Genomic DNA, 22,143 nt, shown 5'->3' on the forward strand with positions numbered 1-22,143 from the left:
TGCATTCCTTACAATTGGATATTCTACAAGTACTTTGGAACATTTTCACTTATATGAACCAGGGGTCGCAAATCAATAGTTTCTGGGTAATTTGCACATGTGTGATTTCTTTGAAATTTCTCGAGCCTCTCTTTTTAGCCGGCAAAGTTTCACCCTTACCCACTTCCACATATCGTAAAGGGATGAAATTTTTACATGTATTATCCCGCATACATATGTAGGTCATGTGGTAATGTACACCTCGTAACTCTCCACCGTTACTGTGTTATAGTTTCGAACGTGAAGTAAAGTGTAGTGGTGTAAAATCCATTACTACACCTCAGGAAGCAGCCTGGAAACATCGCAAAAGTACTTGCCCTAGGAAATGACTGCACATTTGAGAAGAGGTGGAATGATGATGGTGTGCGATCAAAAGAAAACGCAAAATATGACGGATTTCATACCGAGTATCGTGTATTTGGCTGGACAATATTCAAACAGTGAACTGGTGCGTGGTTTTTCAGGAGCCAGATAGCTTTTTTCATCATGCCACGTTCTGTTTGTATTTTTACAAGCTTTTTTTAGTGCTACAATGCTAAATATGTTATTTTGCTATGAGTTTCCAATGTCTGCATTTTTAGCTTTGTAGAAAGCTTAATCATTAGGTTGTCATCGTGGCAATTGACCCTGGAACGCATATGAGGGGCTGACAGACCCCACAGAGGTAATTAAAGTGCCTTGTAGTATAATAAATCTGCATGAAATCTTCATTTTTCGTGACATCTTATATCTAAATGTGTTTTTGTAACTTACTTTACTTTAGCCTTGAGCAAGTAATAATTTCCGAGATTTCTGTTATTTTGTAACCCTACTGCAAGTTTCCATACCTGGGGTCTCCCAGAACCCAAGAAATAATTCATTATTTGTAATGCTATACATGAACATTGTTAGATAAATACATTTTATTGCCATTTAAATATAGACTTAAGTTTTTAAGATGTTTTATAAATTGCGTTGATGGACTAACTTCATTTTAAATCCTAATACTCGTCTATCAAACGAAAACTCATATATCTACTTGAATATAAAGAAAACTTATTACATTTGTTTTGTGGTTTTCTCTGTGTAGCCCTTTTTCTCTTAGTTTCCGAGATTATGAACGTCTTTATGAACCTGCTTGCTAATAATAAACCTCTTTTACTCACCATTTTAATCGACGTACTCTACTTCGGGTGAAGTTAGTATTACGTTATTACGTGTGAGTGTAATTTGGCGATAATTTCAAGATACGCCGACTAGCCAGTAAAAATGAAGACTAAAGATTCAGTGGATCCCAAAGATAGTAACTTTAAAGAAGTTGGGTCTGAGTGGCTTGCAGAAGAAGGAGTTTTATCTTCTGAGGGAAGTCCTGAAGATAATCATGAGGAGAGATTAAGAATGATACTTGAAAATGCACATCATACGTGATCAGTAACAAATAGTTCAAGTGAAATCGAATTTTCTAATGGCAACGAAACTTGTTTACGGATTCAAAAGCCGGTGAATAAAGTATTTTAACCGGAAAAAGATTGTACAGTATACCTATTTTAGTTCACCTCATAGTCAAACTCGTCAACACAATCTGTTTCACACACACCTGGACCAGCCCGCGGCCTCAAAACTTCTCCACAAGGCGCATAGGAGTATTTTATTACACAAGATATGCTTGATGAAATTATAATATTACACAAGATAGGTTTGATATTGCACAAACTTTGAAAGAAGAAGCATAGCTTCATAGAAAAGGAAAAGATGGTTAATGTTACTCCTAGGGAGCTACATGTAAACAGTTAAGTGAATTCTATACTTCTTACGATAAAAATATCGTTAATTTTTCTTGTCAAAATGTGTTTGGATATATCTAAATAGCATTAGTACTAGCAGCACATACTGAACTAATGTAGTGATCAAAATATTCACTTATAAGTACTTCCCCTCAGATTCCCGGATGGGGTCTATTAGACCTCACCTATGTAAAAGTGTAAAGTTTTTTGAGTATGAGTTCTAGGGATAAAGTTAGGTATTTTATTGCATTGATATATTTATGCAAGGTAATGACTCAAGGAAGGTTTCGGACCTCCAACTCCGAGTTCACATACGTCTTTTAGGTGGGTATGGGATTTGGGAAGAATCTAGCCATGGCGTTCTAGAATGTAGCATTCCTGCCTTTGCCTAGTGGGAATGAAGAAAACCAAGGAAAACCTAGTGAAACCAATGACAGCATGGCGACGTAGCACCAGCAGAGGAAGTCCGGGTTACACCCTGAGTGACCAAAGTAGAGATTACTTTATTTTGGATCTATATGGAGTGTTACTAATTTTTTCCATGCAAACAATACCACAATTACCAATATGCATTATACCTCAGTACAGCGTGCGGTGCGGCATTCTGTGAAATTCCAGAGCGCGGCGTGCTGACAAGGTGTTCGACTCCTAGAAAACAACGCATCCATTTACTGTTCAAATGCTCGCCAGGTAGGTATACGACCAAGGATTTGAAATCTGTCATAGTTCGCGTGTTCTCTTCACCGCACATCATCTTTATTCCACCTCTTCCCAACCATGCAGTCATTTTCTAGGTGCAAGTACTTTTGCGATGTTGCCAGGCTGCTTTCTGAGATGCAGTAATGGATTTTGTACCACTACACCTTACTTCAGGATCGGACCTATAACACAGTAAAATTGCAGAGTTACGAGCTGTACATTACCACGTGACATACATAGGTATGCGGGATTACACATGTAAGATTTTATCGTTCTACGTTATGTGGAAGTGGGTCAGGGTGAAATCTTATCGCGCCTCTCTTTTTAGCCGGCAAATTTTAAAGAAATTACACGTGTGCAAATTACTCAGAAACTATTGATTTGCGATCCCTGGTGCATGTAGGTGAAAATGTTCCGAAGTACTTGTAGAATATCCCCTTGCAAGGAATGCATCGAATTACCAGTCATCTTATATATATATACATATATGTAGTGTGTTAGATAGAAATTGTTCTATCAAATATTCTGAATTTCACGTATGTTTGTTTTCTGATGCGCACAAATTATAATTTGAATTTTTGTTTGTATTCCGAAACTTACTTTTAGCGATTTATGTTTCACTGTATATTTATGTAATAAATATTTCACTTGGCACTTAGCATATTGGTAATTTGTGACATGCATTCTCATATCTTCAACAGGTACTTCCAATTGAATATTATTAAAAGAGTTATAGATGAAGCTAGAATAATGTAATGCTGAGATCAAAGTAACAGTGATTCAAAGAAGTCGTAATAAATATTTTCAAGATTTACCTTTATAAAAGCTGAGCCTCAAGATGAAACGCAAATACAAATGGGAGAATGAATCATGTTTACCGAACACTGAATTGAACTCTAAACTCGGATGTAAAAAATGTTATGTTCAATTAGAGCAATTAAACTTAAACACAGAAATACAACCCATGTTGAAACAGAAACAGAAATTACTATTGCCTTCATCCAGAGAAGAGCATCGGAAAAAATACCAGACGCGTTCCAAATTAGAAATTGACGATGTGAGAGCGAAATCGGAATCAAAAACAAATGTTACATCTGTGCTCAGAAATAGTCAAAATGGCGGGGAAAGTGAACGGGTAACCTACGAATTGGTTGCAAATTACAGAGGGGAAAACAATCCGAAATACATAAGCAAATCAGAGTCGTTAATTTTCAAAATGAAGATGAAATGTAGAGAATGCTGTATTAAATTAGAACCATTATACTTGAACACAATAGCAAAACCCATATTACATCAGAAACAGGAATTAATATTACCTACACTGGAAGAACATCAGATGGAAAATCAGTTGAGGTTCAATTCAGAAGTTGATGAAGCGAGATTAGAACCAGAAACAAAATCAAATGCGGCACATACAAATAGAAATAATCAAAATAGTACAACATGTAGAAAACTAAGTAACGAATTGACTTCAAATTACAGAGAAGTAAACAATCCAAAAGAGATAGATGAACCGAACTCGAGAACTGGAAGAAACGGAAGATGTAATTTTGTAAATAATAATGAGACAGAAGAATGCGAAAGTGATCAACGTGGGCCATCCTTAAGTGACACAGAAGGAACTGATTCACAGGATACTAACGAATCTGATAATGAAAGGTAAAGTTTATTTTATTTTATATTTTATAAGCAATTGCTAAATACGCATTCACGTATTTTTAGAAATGTTAAGATGATTATTAATTTCTTTGCTTTCATGATATTACAACAATAGATTTTGTAAACGTTTGTGCTATTATATACGTTAAAACTATTTAAGTTCCAAGTACTTCGGATGTACTTTGTCTGTCTGTCTGTTGTGTTGGGACGAGGTAGAGAGTGCCAAATTTGGAATTTTCTGATATTGAAATGTCGTTACTTTGAAACACTAAAGAATAAACGAGTTCTTGTAGGTTCTTTTTTGATTGGTATGTTTTAAATATGTAATAATCTAACCAACGATAACTCAAAAATCTAACTTTAGATTTAGTTGGCAACAGTGCTCATCTATCAGTATGCACACTATGCAAACGATTTCCCCTGTTGATATTTGCTTTATGCAAAATTTCAACTTTTTTTATTTACTAGTTTACGAGTTACATGGTTGGTTCCGGTTAAAAAGCTCACCTCGCACAAACGATAATTTTAAGACTGAGTGAGTGATTCATTCATAACCAGATTTTCGATACTTAGAACCTTGACATTTGTACTTGCGTCTGCGTAACAGCAATAAAACAGAACTTGCATTGACAAACATTTTAAACATGACATATATACGATAGGGTTCTACTTAGTGATGGGCAAATTCCCGGGAATATATTTTTCGAAAATATTCCCGGGAAGATTTCGAAAAATTAGAATATTCGGGGAATTTACGTACAAACACAAAGAAAATTGTATTCTGTTACTATGACTTCAAACTTAAATTCGTGTCTTTATCACAGTATAATTTGTACTGTAGTCACCACGTTGGCCGGTAGCCAGCCCAAAAATGTAGGGGGGCCCCGCAGAAGTTAAGGGAGGATCCTTTAAAATTTATATGGTGCAAGGCATTATGTTATTTTATTCATATTTTTTTAAAATTTTTAGTTTACGCATAAATGTATATCACCATTTCGATCACTGAGTAAGTCCCGATCACCTACATTTAGAATAGAAATACACTTACAGCACAAAAATTAGGTAAAAGCAGGTATGGGATTCGGGTATCTGGTAACTGACTGGTGGTCGCGATCTTACTTGGTCCCGTGTAGATATGCCACCAACAATCACCGATACATTCACAAAGCCAGTTGTCTCCGGAAAATGGAACTCAAATTTGCCCAAAGATAATTCCAGAGCCTCTCCCATCACAACCCACAGCTCGACATCTAGGCCTGCAGTCCGTCATCCGCAACCCTTCGTGAAAAATGTTGCGAACCACAAACTACCGACACGGGATGTCGACCTCCCAGTTTTGTTGGCAATGAGGGCTATGGAAATCTGAAGTTACGTCTCTAATGGCCCTATCAGGAAAAGATCTACAAAAACTTCAAACATAATTTACCGCAACGGAAATTAAAAAAAAAAATCAAAACTGAAAATTTGAATGAATTGAAAGAATTAATTTCACCTCAGAATTCGGTTGTTTCCGTTCCCGGTCACACTCAGAAAGACATTTACATCCTTCACAGCTATAATCTTCATTTTTTTGTAAATAATATTTTTATGTACTGCTTTAAACCTCATCAGTATATCGTACACATTATAAACATGACTATATATTTGAATACTTAAAAGTAAGCGGAATTTTTCCTTTTGCTTGAAAGAAAATATTCAATTCACGACTTGTACACTTTGTTTGCATATTAAATTAAAATTTTAACATTAAATTTGCAAAAAAAAAAAAAAAAAAATCTAAAATTTTCGTAACTAGTATTTCCACTGGAACCCAATTTTATAAGAAGGTTTTCCGTAAAGTTTTCTTTGGTTTGAAGAGTCTTATTCAATATATAAATTTTTTGTATATTTCAAATTTAAAAAATTACTTGACTCATTATATTATACATATTTTCAGTATCTCTTAGGTTGATAATGAGGATAAAAAAAAATAAAATAAAACAGACTGGTTGCACAGCACTATAATAATATTCAAATTACATTATTTTATTTTTCAATCTGTGGTGAGCTAGTATTGTTTTGTTTACCTTTTTATTTTCTTGCTTTGTGTCGACGTCAGTTCGACATGGTGATGACCGGCTGGAAGGTTTATGCATTCTTAGCTACCTCACACATGTAGCACGGTCTTCTCGTTCTACTATGTTCACTTTTTTGCTGCCATTGTCCATCTTTTTTGTCCATCTTTTTCATATCAGACACAGTAAAACATACAAGAAAAGCACATGAACTATCTCTAACTTAATATACCTAAACTATCCTAACCTAACTGTTAAACTAACTTAACCTAAAGAGACAACACATACATTGACATTTTTTTTTCACTTTAAAATACAATAATATCTTTCCTAGCCACCACATGTGTTGTTTCAAGAACGCTTTGCTATCCGACCAGCTGGCTTATTGCCATTAAAGATTTCTGATTTAAATATTCCAAATTATTCCACCAATACTATAAATTACGATGGGTCATTAGAATATAGTAGTCGAGATACGAGCTATCAACGAAGATCTCACCTCACCGGTAATTTTAAAAAAATTGCACCCATATACCTCACGTAAGCCGTAATGTAGCAGATTAATACAATGGAATTTCACTTAAACCTGCTCTAATTATTTTCAAAACATATTTTCTAAATAAGCCTTCTCAGAATGTAAGCAAAGAAAAGAAATGAAAATTGAATAGTGAGCAGTACTTTTGGGTTTCCCATACAACAATTTCTACAAGTTAAAAGGTCTGAAATTTTTAATTTTGGGTAAACGTATGACGGGTAGTACATATATTTGTTATTATTAAGACTATCGGTACTATTAACAAGTCAACCCCCCCCCCCCTTCCATTGGGTGTGTTCTGACACTTACATTATGAATCCGTATATGTGAAATTTCGAGGGACACTTCTAAGCTTAGTGCGTCATAATGATTTCAATTTCTGGTGCAGAAAACACCATTTTCACTGTCATAACATTAAAATTTTGAAGGTTTTCTACCAAGCTGACCTTTTTGCCCAAGGTTAGCTACCAAACTGAATTTTCTATCCCTGTCGGATTGTTAACACTATCACACTTACTTGGTCAATCTTCTCAAAGAAAAGTCAAAATTGAATAACTTTAAAGCTCCAGTCACTGTGCGGGGCCTCCAAGATTTAGAATTTACACCCCCTCTCGAACCTGAGAGGTTGCAATGGTGTTTGGAAAACAATTTTCCATGACTTTAACTATACGGCCATGCACTTTTAAAATATATAGCATGGCTAACCCCCAACCACTCTCGTTCTGACGTGAAGAGACTTGCTTGTACCTCTAAATCCAATGTCCATTAAGCACATCAACGTTTCTCACTGCACTATATCAATTTTTGAAAATGTGAAAGTCTAATATATCCCTTTAAGCTGTTGCCACTCTTCAAATTTTCACCTTTTCTTACGTTTTTGTAGACGAGAATAACTTTACGTCTAACTCTTAACTCTGCTTCAGGTAAGAGACAAAAGATAATAGGAGGAAGATCCCTAATTGGATATTATTGATGACGTAACTATAAGACGAGATTTTCTCTACTGAACATCAAAAGTTCCGCAAACTTCAAACGCAGCTCTGCTGATGATCCAGTAGCAGAGAATTTTTACCGAAACAAAAATATGTATGAAGAAGACATTATGTCTGACTTTTCTAAACTTAAAATTTTGAAGAAATTGAAAAATAAAATTTTGACGTTTTCTTAAGACTCCCTACATCAAAATTCCATTGGAAGTAAACTAAAACTCACTGAAAACTACAAAATATACTCTTATTTCCTAAAATAATTCAATGTTTTTGATTAAAATATGTAAAATTCTGAAAGAAGATTACGGTATTACATATATTTTTCAAGGAATCTATACTTTAATATTATTGTTCTGACGAAATTATGAAATTTTGCGAGTTATTTCTATAGTACCACAATAAATTTCTATATATTTCTAAAATATCTACTAAACAAAAAAATTGTGAATATATACAGAACTATGTCATTATACCAAGGTATAAGGTAACAACCGTAATGCTGAAATAAATTGTAATCTTTTCATTATTACTTTAAGATAAAATTAGATTCCATTGAAATTATATTAAAATTAAAATTACATTTACAATTGCTTGTTCTTTATTGTTTTTTTCAAGTTAATAATTATGTATAACTAATGTCGTCTTAAGAAGTCTTTCAATGTATTCGTATTTTCATTTTGTTCTTAATAATTTGAACCTTACCAATTTTGTGCACAACTGTCAATTATAGATGCATACACTTATACACGGACATTATGTTTTTTTGTCCAATTTGGTGTCTAAATTTGTAACACATTCTTTATATACTGGTGTCTAGCATCTTTGACACGACTGAACTTTATTTGTGCCCTCGTTCAAGCAACACAAATGGTAAGGATGGGTGCGGACATTAAAATACTTTATTTCACTTCTCACTACTCAGCCCAAAATTTTACAGCTTCATTCTTGATAAACTGCTATAACTCTAAGCCCCGTTTGAACATTGGTCATTGTTTTATAATACAGAGGCAAACACTAAAGTTAGTTTTCCTGATATTTTGCTTTTAGATACTTAAAGAGGCAAACACTAAAGTTAGTTTTCCTCACATTTTGCTTTTAGATACTTCATGTCCAATAACGCTCAGACATGTTGAGAAAATAAAACGATCTGCATTCTCCTCGAAAAATAAAATGCCAATATGCCGATTTAAATTTAAATTTTATATGCATTTCTCTGCTTTTGTTAGCCGTAGAAATCATAGTGTACAAAATTTAATCATTATCTATCTTTCTTGCTGTAAGTGTTTTTATGAATTGTATATCAATTCAAATTTTCAATTATGATTTATCACGGCTTTCCTGTGACTGATATTCCGAACTTCAATAAGCATAATAGACATGAACATGCTAATATAGTGACCGTAAATATCTAGCAATAAATAATTAGTTGATTTCAATTTCACTCGTTTGCTAGCATTGGATTTATTCCGAAAAGAACACCGAATACTGGTTTTAGAAAAAGAAAAATTCAATTTAGTTTGAATCTTGATGGAGTGTTCATTTTTGAATCAAGAGATCTGAAGTATATTATAACCATGCTTTAGTGGGAACCCATAAATAATTTTAAAAAATTAAAATCCAAGGAGAAAGACAGTCTGTATAGTGCAAACCTGAAGTTCTAAAGAAATCGCGTATGGAAAGTATCCAAGAACTCTATCTTCTCAAGCATATACATCTATGTTTGAATGTGTGTGTGTGTCTCAAGCCAAAACCGGGATTTTCCCTTTGGAGAAGCAACACAAGAGTTTGGCAAAAAGAGCAAGCAAGTCTATTGAAGACTTGGTTAGGCAGGAGTGCGCCTCGCAACTGTTGTGTGTCCTGCACGTAGAGTAGACTTTTGCGCGGGCTCACACCCAGCCCATCGACACAAGTTTTGTTTTCGGTTTTCGAAGTGTTTTTCCTAAAATCTCTTACAATTACGAAACGGGCCTTGCAGCTGTATTTACTCGTTCGTGGTTGAACGTGTTGTGGCGGCCGAACAAAGGAATAGATGCTTGTGAGTCAATTTTAAGACGATTCAGTTGTTCGTGAATTTCAGCATAAGCGACGTTTTAAGGCCACCCAAACGACAGCCCTGTTGTGAGCAGCATAGCTGTTGTATCTTCTCTTTCGTATGGCAAACGAACTACTAGATTGGATTTGAGAAGCAGATTTCTGGAAAGAGGATAGCCCAGGAGAGAAAACTGCGGCTAATTTAATTCCCACCTTCCTTGTGCAGTGCAGTGTGTACAGTGAAACGCGAGTGTTATATAATTATCCCCTACTCTCATTCCTTGCCGCTAGAGCAAACTAAATAAAATTGAGAAGGAATAATTCTTATAAATCGAGAAGGCCATCTGATTAAAGAAATTGGGTTTAAAAAATTAAAAATTAAAAGTAAAGTAATTGCTTTTTGAGTGCTCAGGTTTTTAAATATAATTTGCTTGTAGTTTGTTTATTGTATATTTTGTGTTTAATCACAGTACATAGTACTCACAATTTTAATCTCACATTTAATTTTTAGCCGTAATCGCTCCTAGCTTTACAGTGTGTTGTAACGATTTATAGATTATTTGCTTTATTTTAATCATTAATCTTTACGGCAAGCACTCTTTTCCTTCGCGATATGTTTCCAGCGGTCGGTGGTGACGGGGATTGCTTGTATGGTTCATGATAATCTTTTGTGGGTGCTGGAAGCTACTAAAACAGAGATTGCAGCAAGCGAAACAAAAGAGAGAAATAAGTCGTCCTTTTCGCGATAAAACCACAAACGTCGATTATAATATACATTTGTGACTGAACTACATGAGGTTGATTAATATCAATGCATGAGAGAATTTATACTAACTGTCGAGCTCTGCAATCAAGTGACACATTTCTTCATTTTATACGATTTTTATTTTCTTTCTAAAATTCTTCCATTACTATACTGAAATATGTATATGTAGGGTATTAATAAACCATACGGACAAACTGTATGAAATGTTACAATAAAATAAGAGAAAATTTTCATGTGGAACGAAACGAAAAAGCATAGTTTTAAAGATAGAGCTGTCGAAATAGGATGTCGTAATGCTAAATTTTGAAATTCACTATTTCGAATTCGAAACCGTGGGAGTCGTATTCTACATCACCGTAAGGCAAATTGTATGCAACCAATCCATACACAGATATGTCGTGAACGCGCAATGTATGCTCTATGTTTCTATATGTTATAATTACCTCTCAACATGATTATCATCTACGCTAATTTATATGTAGTGCAAAAGTAAGGAAGTATAAAATCTTGATAACTGTGAACGCGAAATTTTTATGTGTAGCGTCGCATGTGTGGAATGTACTTTGCCACGTTTTTCAACCTTCGAGCGTGAAAGAAATATCAGCGTGTTATCCTGAACACGAGAGATTTTATTGGTGGCAATCCCAATTATTCTAAATTCCCGCTAAAGTATTCTGTGTTCACTTTCCCCAAGGTTTATCTTTTTCTATTTTGGCAAAACTTCAAAGTCTGAAAATACCTGAAATTTCTCTTCAGAGGATGTCGAGGAATTAGATCTATCTCACTGCAGAGAAATATAATTGTGGATTCCGTATAAATGATTTGCTGTACAGTAGTATGGGCCGCTACTCCAGTTTCTTGAATTTGCACTAGCGGATGTTGAATCAAAGCCTTACAAGAAGTTTGGACTCTCTACCTGTGAAACTTTATACTTTTTCCCACGGATCGATATGATCTTTCTTACAATTTATGCCATATAAGGGACCACTTTACTTTGTTTCCCATTTCAGTTTCTTAATACCTTGTGTATACATAATTTAAAACAATTTGAAACGGATATTCTTTATTGTAATATAGGCAAAACGCAAACATAAACATCAGTAGAAGCTTCTCTCTGGATTCAGAACGACAAAGATCAAGTACTAGCTGTTATATTACTGGATATTTCCGTAACTACATGTTTTTCTTTAATGAATTTTAAATTACGAGAGGTGGCTTACTTCAAGGATGTGTTATTGATTGTAATCTCAAACAAGCCCACTCTTTCTCTGTTTTAGAAGGATGACATAGAAGTATTTACATTCTTTTCTGGAATGGGTTGTTTATTTCAATTTTTATTTTTTTATAATTTTTTTTTCAGAAGTGACAAAAGTTTTTTTTCCACAAAGAAAAATACCATTAAGTCAGGAAAACCGATATATAAACATACAGTAAAATTGGTTAAACCGTTGGTACTTCATACAGGTTTAAAGTCTCACAGAAAAAATAAAAATGTGAAAATGTTTACTAACAAGTCGAATTTCGTTAGTACGCTAGTGCATACAGAGAATAATCACAAATGTAATCAATGTGGAAAGAAATTTACGCGATGGTCGCATGTTACTCAACACATGGTAGTCCATAGTGAAGAGAAATCATACACATGTAATGAATGTGGAAGGAGGTTTTCTGTCAAGTCTGATTTAGTTAAACACATGGTGGTACATACAGGAGAAAAACCGTACAAATGTAATGAATGTTTAAGGTCATTTAGTAGAAAACCACATTTAACTCTCCACATGCTACTACATACAGGAATAAAACCTCACACATGTGATGAATGTGGAAAGGGATTTGTACGAAAGTCGCATTTGATCCAACATAAGCTTGTACATACTGGTGAGAAACCACACTCGTGTAATGAATGTGGAGGGAGATATTCCACAAAATCTTATTTGGTTGAACATATGAAAATACATACAGGGGAAAAACCTCAGAAGTGTAATGAATGTGGAAAGAGGTTTAGACGACGATCACATTTTATTCAACATATGCTAGTCCATAATGGAAAGAGATCTTACACATGTAATGAATGTAGGAAAATGTTTTGTGTTAAGTCTGAATTAGCTCAACACATGCTAGTGCATACAGGAGTAAAACCTCACAAATGTAATGAATGTTTAAAAACATTTAGTAGAAGACGATATTTAACTGTACACATGCTGGTACATTCAGGTGAGAAGCCTGAAACTTGTGATAAATGTGGAAAGGGATTTCGCCAGAGAGCACATTTGATTCGACATATGCTAGTGCATACGGGTGAAAAACTCCGTACTAATAATAGTGGAAAAAGTTATTCTCAAATATCTGATTTGTATTCCAGGTGAAATTAATGTACAAAATAATTTAGTTGAGGTTGGTAGTTCTCTCGACATGCTAGTATACTCAGGAGAGAAACTTCACAGCATGTTGTATGTGGTAAGCAGTGTATCTCTTGTAGTTTCTTTCTAAAATTCTCATTTCATACACACTCGGCAGGTAAGATTAAATTTTTATAAATGCATTTTGTCTTATATATACGCTATAGAAGAGCGCCTGTGTACTGAATCTTACGTGATGGGAAGAATACAGGCGCGCTAGTTACGAGGATTACACCCTTGACTAACACGTGCCAGCTATGAATTATTACTCGAATTCGCGGCGAAGGCGAAGAGACTCTTAGATCTAATTGAGGTAGTGATCTCAATCGCCGGTGTTCATCTTAACGTCAGGGTTATTGTCATAGGTTCGTTGAGTGTGGAAATCCTGTTGGGTATGATGCGTTGCAATTTCTCGGTGCTGCTTTAGACTTCAGTAATAGAGCTTTCAATGCTCGTGGTAGGACGCGAAAAATTATCCGCGTGTCTCCTTTTGTCACGGAAGATCAAATCGTGGAAAAAAAGTATGGAAGGTATGTACTAGATCCAACATATAAAGTCAAACAACAGAGTCAGCAAAATTGAATATGGAAGTAAAGAAGAAATCAGCGAATGCGTTGAAACAGCAGACATTTTGTCAATCAGAGAAAGAAATGCTGGAAGACTTATTGAATAAGAACACACACAACTTGCAAGATCATTCTGGTCGCTAAACAGATTATATGCGAAAATGTAAAGTTACCTGACTAGTAAAAAAAATTCATAATTAGGAGTGACGCACCTGATACCCTTCTCTGGCTTGCTTTCAGCAGGAAAAAGATGACAAAGTTACGATAATCCAGTATGCAAGTAGCCCACTGGCGTCAGCTAAAAATAATTACAGCTGCTCTAGATCGAATACCTTACAATCGTGTTTGAAGTAACGAAATGGTCTAAATTACGCTGGTCGACAAAATAAAACTTTTTCCGTCCCACGAACGAAAATAGGTGATTCCTATAGGTTGCGATCTCCTGAGTTCGAATCTGTATCCCGTTTTTCTCCAGGACGTACCAGTTTTCATGAGAGGAGGGGTGTTTCAATATCTGCCCAAAGATGCTATTCTGCACCCATAATAAATGTCACGTTACAATTTAGATATCAATATAATTTATGCAGATAAAACTGCATAAAAAGTTAAACACTTACGTGACACTTGGTTTTCCTATTCCTCTTGTAATTACTACAGGGTGCCTCGCGTGTCAAATTCCAACAAAAGTCTGCCAACATATTCACTTCTGTAGCGCCTCTCCATGGTAATTATTTGCTGGTGAAACCTTTACCTGTATTCGTCAGAGACCTCCAAGCTGTACATTTCAGGGAAGAAGTCCAGGTGGCAATGCAGGAAGTAATTTAGGGACATATTACATCCCATGTTACGAAATAAAGTATTTAACTACCCACAATGTCTTTGTAATCAAGTGACTTATGATTCCCTAGAAAGAGTGGCGTAGCAGCTGGCCCCGCAGTGCGGGGGGCCCCGAAGTCTTACGATGAATAAAGATTTAAAGAAGTAGATCTTCAACCTTACTTCTATCGGCTTTACAACTAGGGCCCCTTCTCTATACTTTGCGGGGGGGCCGCAAAAGTGTGCTACGCCACTGCCTAGAAAGTTACTGCACACTTCTCGAAAGGCCTCCCAAGCCTTACTTTCCACTTCATTAAGCTTAGAAGAAAATGTATCCTTAAAATCGTCTCTTAAAAACACCTTGTTTCACGTTGGCCTCGCTGAGTCTTGGGAATAGTTTTTCTTAAATGATTAAATGCTTCACCATCCCGCTTCAGGGCCTTGACGAAGACCTTCATGAGCCCGAAATTGATATAAAGGGGTGGTAAGATTATTTTCTCCGGATCCACAAGACATTCATTAGACACGTTCATCTCCACTGGGACCTAGAGGAATCTACGAATAGCCTTCAATCTTCAGTGTTGTAGTTCAACTACAGTTGTCCCATAAGCGATGGAATGTCACGCAGAAATATCCTTCACCTACGGTATACACAGACAGCGTAACACCACAACCTAACACGAAGATCAACTCGAAACTGAAATATTTGTAATATTTGTTTCACGCGACAACGTGGTGTATGTCTTGGCGCCTTTCTTTCAACAATCTGTCTGTTGTCTAGACAAAAGGGAGCCGACGAATGATCGCAAATTGATTACGAAACCTTTCTCCGTCAATAACGCCTACGTTTTAGTGTATGCAATGTGGGACGACAATAAATCTTTGCAACCCAAGGGGAGGGGGTACGTTTCTGGGGGGTCGTGAGCTAGAGAAAAGAATGTTCCTGGGATATAGCCTAGCAACAATTTTCGGATTAAGAAAAAATTCAGAATCATGCACTCCAAACACGGAAAACACATATTAAATACGAAAAATACGAGTTTTCTGTCAATTATGGAAAAAGCACCCCTGCAAAAAGGAGAAAAAACTTTACGTGGTGGAACTTTCTCGATAAGATATTCGTAATCACCTTCTCGAAATATATCCGGTACACCCTTTCACCACGTAAAAATACAGAATTATGCACTCCAAATACGGAAATCACATATTAAATACGATTTTTCTGTCAATTATGTAGACAGCACCTCGCCAAAAAAAAAAAACAAAAAAAAAACCTTACGTGCTGGAACTTTCTCGATGAGATATTCCTAATCAGCGTCTCGAAATCTATCCGGTACACCCTTTCACCCTTGTGGAAGGATTTTTATGCTGACCAGTGTTATTAGTATACAATTGCGAGTATCAAGCGATAGCATGGCTAAAAGCAGCGAAAAAAAAATCCCGTCTGTTTCGTTGCTCCGTGGACGTGCAAAATTAACAATACAATATATGTGTCGGGAAGAAATAATACCAATACGAATATGTTGTATGGAGTCGTTCCTTATATGCTTAAACAGCAATATCACGTGATGGAGTTCCATATCCTGCAAAGAGAAGTTGGTAGCATATGACCGTCAATACTTAGTGAAACCCAAGTAAGCAATGGGGAGATTGCAAATATCCGCGACACTCTGACTGGTGAGAATGAGACGCATTGCGCAAAGTTACTCTACAGATGTATTGTACTTTAAAACAAGGTATCCTCTTCCCTAGGGATTATCATTTTCCTGAATCTTGTCCACACCTGTTCACAAAAAGCTGGAAACTCGTTCGGAAACTAAGTCCAAAAAAGTGAGCCTAGATCCGTCACAATTCCCGCAGATCAATTCACAGGGAATTGCATGTTCCCGCCGTTCTTTATATAGACACTAGCTACAAACCATATTCTCATCCGAGCGATGTGAAAATGTAAAAAGAAAATCAAACTACTTTTTTCTGAGACTAATATTGATAGCACATCTCATGCTCACTTCCAATGTACAAAATCAACCATTACCTTAAGTAGAAATTGCTGAAAACGAAAGAAAATGGATATTAAACTTCACTCAAGTAAGGGCAAAGATAACCATATTTCGAGTTCATCGCCACATTCTCACTGCTTCATAATTCACGACTCTGAAAATTACTAAGAACTGAGCGAGGCATGCTCGGAACATGGGTAACTTACTTATGGAGGGACCCTCGCAGAATTGAATTTTATTATTATATCTCTAACACTATGGATTAAGAGAAAGAGAATTATGATGTCAAGGCAATATTATTATATAATAGAGGGGAAAGGATTTAATAGTTAAATCTAGCGGTCGCATGGTTGCATATCGTCATTTTTGTAGATTAACAATACAAGAATAAACAATGATGATATCTCCGCAAGGCGTAAGTACTATCATAAAGTATAGCACGAGACATAAGAAAAACACATTGAGACACAATTGAACACAGAGTTGGAAGTGCAGAATTGCTAATAAAAGTAAGAGTTACATATCTACATATCTGAATTACATATCTACCCAGTTAATACATTCACGAGCAAGAAGCAAAATAACCACAATGTAATAGGCTGCAGAATGCAATAAATTCAGTCAAAACAATGGCAATTGTAGCCAGTAATTATTATTAGTTAACAGTCTTCATCATTAAGGAAATTGACATAACAAATTTCAAATAAACTTTCAACACAACATATCTTCATATACAAGAACAAGGAACTACAATACATAGAACTGATAGTGGTTTAATTAGGACTAAGACAACAATTAATTGCTTCAGATGTGAAACTGTTTATTACATTATAATTTGAACTTAGATAATTACAATTGAAAACAATGATGTTATGAAGATGTTATAACAGTTATAAAACACTGAGTTAAATTCTGCCACCTGAAGCATTTACGTCACTCAGGGTAACGTTACTACAGTTCAACTATACACAGAACATGACTTTGTTTATCTCATCCCAGCTGTTTCAGTGGGTTATGGACAAGGTCGCATTAGTTACAACTATGTACTTCCTGTACATTAAGAAGGTCGAATCTCCAATGTATAAATAAAACTCAGATCAACAAACTAAGAAATAATAATCGGCAAGAACAACCCATTGGCAAGAAATTAATTACAATTGCTAATTCTAACTACTGGTAAAGAGTACAACTTCAAAAAAATAGAATAAATTTAAGACAACGAAATACGGTTTTTAGGGTTCCCAAAAAAATACATATTGAATTGAAAGATACCTATTATAACTATATTAATGCAGACAGTTGTAAGGACCAATGTATACTGTAATCGTATAATCATATAGCACACAAATTGAAACAATATAATCAAGAAATCAAAACAGTGGAATAAAACATAGTAAACTCTAAAATAAATTCAAAAGTATACATATTTAGCATTTACATGAAGCATGGTTAATTTTATCTATGAACATTGTTAACTAATTATGGTTAATATTTCTTTGTTGACAGTATCTATGATGATTGTCAATTTCGCAAGTTCCCTAATATTAAGAGCAAATTTTCACATCAAATTATTTCTTAAGAAGAAGTTAGACAAATTCAGAATTAATTTGTGATAGACAATAAAGAACATTTAATATATAATCATGTGTGACAGCCCCGTGATTTCAAATTACAATGATACTGAAGGAATTATAGTCAACATCTTTGTTATAAAGACGCTAATATCTGTATATAGCGACAAAAAACAATCTCTTTAGGGGAAAGGCTGATTTGTTCACTTAATATAATGCCTTACTGTCATGTGGAGTCAAGATAGGACTACAGTCATTCCCTTTTGTGGGTTTTTAGTCCTTCAGGAATTTACATTAACTTGAATAAAAAAATCTATATCTTAAAGTTGTCAAATGAAAGGATCCGCAGACTCAGCTTTGAGTCAACATGTCAGTTAGATCTGTAAGATTCGAAACCTGTTTCGTTATGAGTGCTCTCATTTTGAACCCAAAATAAGGGTTGATTTCCTCTCTTTTTTATCTCCTCTTTTGTGCGTTTTAGAAGTACAGGAGCGTATTCAAAAGGAGCGAGGAAAGGAAAAGGATCCCTTTTGTTTGTTATTCTGGGACTTCGGAGAATCGAACCAATACTTATTCAGATTCGGGGAATCGAACTAATACTCGTTTGGGTTTGGAACCTCCACACCTAGTGGTTCTTACTTCCACTAGAGGTCGTAGGCGAGTTATCAGGTATACCGAATTTAGCCAATTAAGGAATATTTTAATCATTTCATATTTCATTAATTTCTGGTTGCATTACAGAAAGTTGCCTTAGACTCTCATTCGCAAACTTAGCTTAAAACCGCAGTGCTTGATATGTGTCTCCTGTTTACCGATTATAACAGCATAGCAGGAAACGCGTGCCAAATCAACTAAGAAGAGTTACAGAATCTGCATCTGAAGTATGAATTTAATCAGGGAGAATGTAACCTATTCCTTGTTGTTTTTGCCATTGGTTTCCACAAAATTATAGGCTTAATAGTGAGTGGTGTCGTGTTCTTAAGATTCATGGAAAAAGTGTTCGTTTGAACACTGAACTCAAGACTAATGGCACCATTTGCCATATAAGGTAGGTAAATGGTGTCTCAATTTTTTATTGGAGTTTTCCATATAGCGGAAGGGCTTGGCCGGATGCATGTATGAAATTTGAATGTAATGCAAGCTTTTAACCACGTAGTCAAACTTCAGCACCTCGCGGTTACTCGAAAAAGCGTGAAAGAAGTTTGCGGAATATAGGTGTTTATGTTAGAAGGTGGAAAAGAAATGTTATATTATTCTGGCATTTCCAATAACATGGCAATGCCATGCAAAGTCATTATAAAACAACATATAAAAAACATGTGTTCAACAAAGCGGGTAGTACGTATCGGAGTTGTGTCGCGAATATTATATTCGAGGCGGTGTGACTTCCTCGTCTTAAACTACTGAGGAGGAGAATTTATCAAGTGGTAAGCAGTACTTGCTCTCTCTCTCTATCATCTAATTACGCCATATTAATACATAATATTATTATTGCATAACACTTGAATATACTATCATTTAATACCATTTTTTGACTAAAATACCGTGAGCGTTCCCCACGCCCTTAAGAAATAATATCCTCCTGAAGTCAAAGTTCAATTTCTTAAATTGCCGCAAGGATCTCCATGCGGGGGGGTTTCTAGGTTTTAAGCAATCATAGACGTTCTTCCATCTACATCCTTCAAGGAGTAAAACTCGCAAGCGGTAGCCAAATTGAACCATGAAAATAGAATAAAATAACATTAGTTTACAGTTTTATAGTTCCTAAATAAGATAAAAAGACTAAAATAAATAAAATAAAAATAAATAAATCCCAATACTTAAAAGATTTATATGACACGCCTTCATACGATAAGAATTTCCAAACATAATGTTAATAGAACACTTGAAAAAGAATGAACTTAAAGTAAGAAAACAAAGTTAAAAGAGGTAAAATTCATTGTTATTAAAATGTATTATCAATTAGAAAACCTCAGAAGTATAAGGAGAAGACGTAACGAGTGTAAGGTATTCAAATAATATTGACCCATAATTATTGTTATGGTTAAGGGCAATGAGGGCAATTGTTATGTAATATGTACGTGGTTCAAAGACTCTTTAATTAATTAATTTAGCGTAGCGACTAATTGTGGACTAACTATAATTTACAAGGGAAAGCCAAGGTGAATAGCTTACGTTATTATTAAGTCAGGTGGTAGTACAAATTGAGTATATGCATCTTATTATTATCGTTATTATTATTATTATTATTATTAATAATATTATTATTATTGTTGCATGGCAACTTCTTGAGTAGCAATAGATTAGCATGATTTGATACCAGATAGTAATTTATTAGTTTCGTTTGCCTTGGTCTTTATAAACTTCTTCTTGTTAAAATAAAGCATTGTACTTTAATTTTCTATGTATTCTTATCGCATGCTAAACGTATGTAAAAACTTCGGTGTTCTTGTTTGTGTGTGTTGATAACAGTTAGTTGAGCAGTTAGATAACTTACATCCGGAATACAGAACTATGCAAGATAACATACTAGTATAGCATATAATTAGGAAATAAGACTGTTATGAAAGTGTTGTTTAGTATTTACTAGTAGAAAAACAAAGGTTATATAACAATATGAAATACAATACAAAAACATTTAGGGCGTTTGATAGAAGTAGAAAACGTAGCAACTTTTAACGGCATTGCAATTTTACGTTGCAGAATCAGACCGGAAATGGGAAAAAAAGAAAAACGAAAAGGGGAAGGAAGGGCCATGGCTTCGCAATAGAGTACCATGCCGCAAAACAAGCAAAACATAATTAGAACAAGACATAAGACTGAAGATTTTGAACGGTATTAAAACTTATGAATAAAGTGAGAAGTATTTTACTCAAATGAAAAGAGGAAATATACAGAAAGCGGGGTTCAGTATAATGCAGGATAATTGCAGTAGTGGAGCTTCCAATTTCTCACTGCTTCAGTATGAAATCTGTATAATAGGAATAATATGAATATAATATAATTACACTAAAGTCAAGTGGAGGATAGAACGAACCAAGAAGGATGAGAAGAGAGAAATCATTAACTAAGATTGTAAACAAATTGAAGGTGTTCAACGGATTTGACATGGATAACAAACCGCTGGAGGTGCTCTCAAAGCAAACGGGGATTTTTAACATCGCTTGCTCTGGAAGCACCTCCCGAGGAAATGTCAATACTTTAGAGCCCTGACATGTGTTCCTCCAAGTGGAAAGGGAGAAAATTGTGCGAGCTTCCCAAAGCAGCACTCTGAAACGTAAGATGCAATAATTAGCTGGACTGAGTGGAGCTTGATCGTTTGGCTTGAAGATCATGGAAACCTTCGCATTTAGCACGGAGCATGGTGTATGTAGATTGTAGCATCAATGTCTTAGTATGTAGTATGTAACTTAAAGAGGTATTTCAAAGAGCAAAAGTCCTACATATGCATGTATAAGTGGATAAAGTAGATATGTTTCTTTACATATTGCATGTTCCTAATTTACAGATTCGTATTCCATTCTGGGTGCAGTAATTAACATTTAACACCTACTAATTGAGTTAGCTAAAGAATAATAGAAGCAATGCCATAGAACAATAAACTAATAAAATGTTGAATTTAATATACTTATAAGGTTAGTTAAGACTACCTTGATAAGATATGACGTTGATGTGTATGCAAATAATAACCTATATTTAAAACTTCTTAGTATCATACATCTAAAACATAAAAAATGATAATGAATATTGATTAAGATATGACTATAGATACTTAAACTATAAGATTATAATAATTCTTAACTCTAATAATTCTCAACCCTAATAATCGGAACCTATAATATATTAAATAAATTAAAGGACATACCAATATAGTTTATAGGTATATAACATAACGATAATGAATGTTAAATAATAATAATAATAATAGTGAACTTCTTTATTATATAAACTATATACATACACAAGATAACCTAACACTTAATACAACTACACATATAATATGACATAACTAAAGAACATGACTGTGGATATTTACAATGCCATAATACCATATCACATATAGAGGTTAAGGTGAATACATATAAGGAATCACCTAAGGCGAATAAATATGCATAAGCATAAAAAAATCTCAGTTGTTGATACATCAACAGAGAAAAGAGAGAACAACTTTATCTAGTCTTCCAGAGCCGAAAGAAAGACAGACTGTAACATTTAGCAAGTGCGTTTTAAGTCATATACAGTACCCCTAGTTTAGT

The 22,143-nt window shown here is 34.8% G+C and overlaps 1 protein-coding gene across 10 annotated transcripts in view; it reads left to right on the plus strand.

The window, feature by feature from the left end:
- Positions 1-22,143, plus strand: part of LOC145684401 (putative gustatory receptor 28b) — a 50,927-nt gene that overhangs the window by 5,609 nt on the left and 23,175 nt on the right. For 6 of the 10 annotated variants that reach the window (XM_081756691.1, XM_081756695.1, XM_081756692.1 and 3 more), the window contains exons 2-3: positions 3,203-4,160; positions 11,896-13,077. In XM_081756691.1, coding sequence (XP_081612817.1) covers positions 3,340-4,160; positions 11,896-12,901 — 1,827 coding nt within the window. In that variant the 5' untranslated portion in view covers positions 3,203-3,339 and the 3' untranslated portion in view covers positions 12,902-13,077. Of the gene's footprint in view, positions 1-3,202; positions 4,161-11,895; positions 13,078-22,143 lie in introns of those variants that run through there. The other 4 variants (XR_014131298.1, XM_081756697.1, XR_014131297.1 and 1 more) reach the window with 3 other exon arrangements.

This window comes from Thermobia domestica, chromosome 4, assembly GCF_964235325.1.
Source record: "Thermobia domestica chromosome 4, izTheDome1.hap1.1, whole genome shotgun sequence".
NCBI classification, from domain to species: domain Eukaryota; kingdom Metazoa; phylum Arthropoda; class Insecta; order Zygentoma; family Lepismatidae; genus Thermobia; species Thermobia domestica.